Source organism: Podarcis erhardii, assembly GCF_964252035.2.
Source record: "Podarcis erhardii genome assembly, chromosome: Z".
NCBI lineage: Eukaryota > Metazoa > Chordata > Lepidosauria > Squamata > Lacertidae > Podarcis > Podarcis erhardii.
Genome location: NC_138504.1, coordinates 45,740,737 through 45,745,055, shown reverse-complemented (window position 1 = coordinate 45,745,055; position 4,319 = coordinate 45,740,737). Strand labels below are relative to the sequence as shown.

The 4,319-nt window shown below is 45.1% G+C and overlaps 1 protein-coding gene across 2 annotated transcripts in view; it reads left to right on the top strand.

Annotated features, from left to right (window-relative positions):
• BRINP1 (BMP/retinoic acid inducible neural specific 1) overlaps nucleotides 1-3,908 on the top strand; it is a 111,337-nt gene extending 107,429 nt beyond the window's left edge. For both annotated transcript variants that reach the window (XM_081847573.1, XM_081847574.1), the window contains exon 8: nucleotides 2,227-3,908. In XM_081847573.1, coding sequence (XP_081703699.1) covers nucleotides 2,227-3,367 — 1,141 coding nt within the window. In that variant the 3' untranslated portion in view covers nucleotides 3,368-3,908. The remainder of the gene's footprint in view (nucleotides 1-2,226) is intronic.
• Nucleotides 3,909-4,319: the final 411 nt, after the last annotated feature.

Here is a 4,319-nt window from a genome sequence, read left to right as displayed (position 1 = left end):
TAGATAGATAGATAGATAGATGATAGATAGATAGATAGATAGATAGATAGATAGATAGATAGATAGATGATAGATAGATAGATAGATAGATAGATAGATGTTAGATAGATAGATAGATAGATAGATAGATAGATAGATAGATAGACAGATGATAGATGATAGATAGATAGATAGATAGATAGATAGAGATAGATAGATAGATAGATAGATAGATAGATAGATAGATAGATAGAGTATAATGGTTATTAGCTGCCTTGAACACCTTGTGGTGGAAAGGTGGCATATAAATTTCAGCAAATGAATAAATAAGTCCTATCTTCCTTCTCCGCTGGGTCAGCCAGAAGAAGGGTCCCATGTGGGGGTTTCAAGACACCCCACCCTTCACACCCACATCCAAGTCTTTTTATGTTTCAGATGATATGAGAGGCAGAGGAGGGAGAGAGGAAACATTTCAGGGGGTTGGACTACATTACCCATTGGACCCCTTCAAACTATACAATTCTCTGATTCCTGCATTGGAGGTTGGGCTGAATGATCTTTTAATTACATATCTAGTCTTATCATTCCAAGCCCTCATTCTCCCTCATCATCTTGAGGGGTTCTGGTGTCTCTGCGTTTCTCTGCCTTTTGTTTCCAGTTTTCTTTAAATTATACATGCCCATCCATTTCCCATCCTCCCACGCCAACTCCATGTCTCACCACCCCGATTCCTCCCCCTTCCCATCTCCCTCCCTCAATTTGCCTTGCTCTTCTGCACTATTGTGTCATTTTTAAATCTGCCTTTGATACAGCACACAACCTAATGATTATTCTGGGGTCAAGCTAGGCAGGTGCCGTGAATCCTACTAATCCGACTCTCAGAACCTCCGTCTGTAATCACTCCTCCCAATCTGCAGGGATGGCATCCTAATTTCTCATTAGTAAGTGTCTTGTCGCTGCTGAGCTGCTGAGAACTCTCAGCCTTTGGGGAAACAATGAGGCATTCATTAGCACAGCCAGGGAAGAGGGGGGAGTTGGAAACAGTTCTTTGGACAGGAGGAAATGATGGTAGAATTAAGAAGTCCTGGAAAACTGTGACTGCTCTGTTCAGGGTGGTCCACTTGTTAGTCCCATCAAAAGAGGGCTAGCTGGCTGTAATCTGGTTGGGATTCAACGACAGGAGGCTGAAGTTCTGAAGCAGGGGTGGCAAACTTGACATGGCCCTCCAGATGTAGGCCGATGAGTATTATATCCAAATGGTGTTCTCCTTCATTGGAGGTTTTTAAACAGAGGTTGAATGGCCATCTCTTCAGTTATTCCTGCATTGCAGGGGGCTGGGCTAGATGACGCTAGAGCTCCCTGCCAGCTCTACAGTTCTGTGATTCTGTGAATGAGGGTCTCCCCAATGGTCATGCTGAACACTACACCACACTGGCTGGCAGTCAGACAGGCAGAATAAAGATATACTTATCTGTGAGGTGGGTGGTAGACTAAATGCATACATTTATGTATGATTGTTCTTGAAAGATTTTACTGGCACACAGGTTGGTTGCACTCAGTGTCTTGCTTCTAACTGTAGCAAGGGAAACTATGGGTAGTGGTGGTAGTTGCAGAATCTTTCCCCAATAATCCATTTTCATGGGTTATCTGGTTTAAAGGAGAATGGTGTGTGTGTGTGTGTGTGTGTGTGTGTGTGCGAGAGAGAGAGAGAGAGAGAGAGAGAGAGAGAGAGAGGAGAGAGAATATTTGTGAAATTATGCAGGGCACAGAGAATGTGAATGGGTTGGTTGCCAGTGTTATACCTATTTAGGGTATAGCCATTGAAATTGATGGCATGACTTACTCTGATGGGTCTACTCTGAGTAGAGCTTTGATGGATTAAACACAACCCAGTGCAGAACAGTCACATAATACTCAGCGCTGTTTAGGGATTTATTTAAAAAAAAAAAAAGATTGATGTTTTAATGTATTTTTAATCTTATGTTGGAAGCTGCCCAGAGTGGCTTGGGAAACCCAGCCAGATGGGTGGGGTATAAGTAATAAATTGTTGTTGTTGTTGTTGTTACTGTAAGAAATCAATATTTTAATGTGGCAGGATCTACACTTTGGAACTCCTTGCCTATTGACAACTTCCACTTAGCTACTTCATTTCTCTCACCTCTACTTTGTGGCATTGAGTTAAAATGATACCCTAGACAGCTGCCTTTAGAAATTTGGAGTTCATGCCCCTGTCTTTCTCCCTTATAGGACAATACAGCAATGGCTGTCCCGGGTTCAGTCCCTGCTCTACTGCAATGAGAACGGGTTCTGGGGAACCTTCCTGGAAAGTCAGAGGAGCTGTGTCTGCCATGGAAGCACCAGCCTGTGCCAGCGACCAATCCCGTGCATCATTGGAGGCAACAACAGCTGTGCCATGTGCAGCCTGGCCAACATATCCCTCTGTGGCTCATGCAACAAGGGCTACCGTCTCTCACGGGGTCGATGTGAGCCTCAGAATGTAGACTCAGAGCGCAGTGAGCAGTTCATCAGCTTTGAGACGGACTTGGACTTCCAGGACCTGGAGCTGAAGTACCTCCTGCAGAAGATGGACTCTCGCCTGTATGTGCACACCACCTTCATCAGCAATGAGATCCGCCTGGACACCTTCTTTGACCCGAGGTGGCGCAAGCGCATGTCCCTCACCTTGAAGAGCAACAAGAACAGGATGGACTTCATTCACATGGTGATTGGGATCTCCATGCGCATCTGCCAAATGCGCAACAGCAGCCTGGACCCCATGTTCTTTGTCTACGTTAACCCGTTTAGTGGAAGTCATTCTGAAGGCTGGAACATGCCCTTTGGAGAATTTGGCTACCCACGCTGGGAGAAAATCCGCTTGCAAAACAGCCAGTGCTATAACTGGACCCTGCTGCTTGGGAACAGGTGGAAAACCTTTTTTGAGACTGTCCACATCTACCTACGCAGCCGGACTCGGCTGCCCTCCCTGATGCGCAATGAGACTGGCCAAGGGCCCGTGGACCTCTCTGATCCCAACAAGCGTCAGTTCTACATCAAGATCTCAGACATTCAGGTGTTTGGATACAGCTTGCGCTTCAATGCTGACCTCTTGCGCAGTGCAGTGCAACAGGTCAACCAGTCTTACACTCAAGGCGGGCAGTTCTACTCCTCCTCCTCCGTCATGCTCTTGCTTTTGGATATACGGGACCGAATCAACAGACTGGCACCTCCTGTAGCACCAGGGAAGCCCCAGCTGGATCTGTTCTCCTGTATGCTCAAGCACCGTCTGAAACTGACCAACAGTGAGATCATCCGTGTGAACCACGCACTGGATCTGTACAACACCGAAATCCTCAAGCAATCTGACCAGATGACTGCCAAGCTCTGCTAACCAAGACTTTATGTACTTAGGTACTACCAGACTCACCTTTTTGCTGTAAAAAACAAACACAAAACCCCCAACCCAACATTAAAAAAGAAGTTAAAAGAAAGAGATTTAAACAAATAAAAAAAAAATGTAAAATGTAATTAATATACGAGAGAGAGAGAGAGAGAGAGAGAGTGATGGAAAGGTCTTTGTTTATTGGAATACTGAAAGAAAACCATTCAAGCAAATATGTAAAACTGCCGGGCATGTTTAGTTATTCCTGTAATCATTAAAAAGGGTCAGAACGTGAAAATCTGCTGAGGTGTTGCTCGGTGGGATTGGGAGTAAACAATATGGGATGGGGGAGGGAATTACAGAACATGCAGAAACGGCTTTTTTGAGATTCCCTGTACTTAATTGTAAAGATTTCAGCTATGCAGGTGCCAAAAAGAAAGAAAACCAGAGTGAGAAAGAGAGAATTCTGTGTAAATGTACCAAGAGTTGCCATTTCTCCTAATGGGAGCTAATGGCCAAAGATAAAAGAAATTTCTTTTGTGAAGTGTTACGGAAGCTTTATTCTCAGTCATTTCCCCCACTACTCTAAGATGAGTTTGACTACGACCATGACTACTACTCTGATTTGCATTGCCAAAGGGTATAATTTTATGGTTTGGAATTAAGGGTTTACCCAGCCAGTAATGCCTGGATGTGCTACAAACCACAGTGATAATATCTTTCAGAAGTTATTTTTCATCACGGATGAGGAGACCTCTGGCCTTCCAGATGTTGTCAGACTCCAACTATTGTCAGTCCCAGCCAGTATGGCCAATGATCAGGGATGGCAGGAGTTGTAGTCCAGAGGTGAAGAATCCTTTTCACCCCAAGAGTCACATTCCCTTTTTGGCAGTGGCAGTGGGTGCGGTCCGCCCTGGGTTTCATCCCTGGGGGGGGGTGACCTCGCCGTGCCACATCGCTC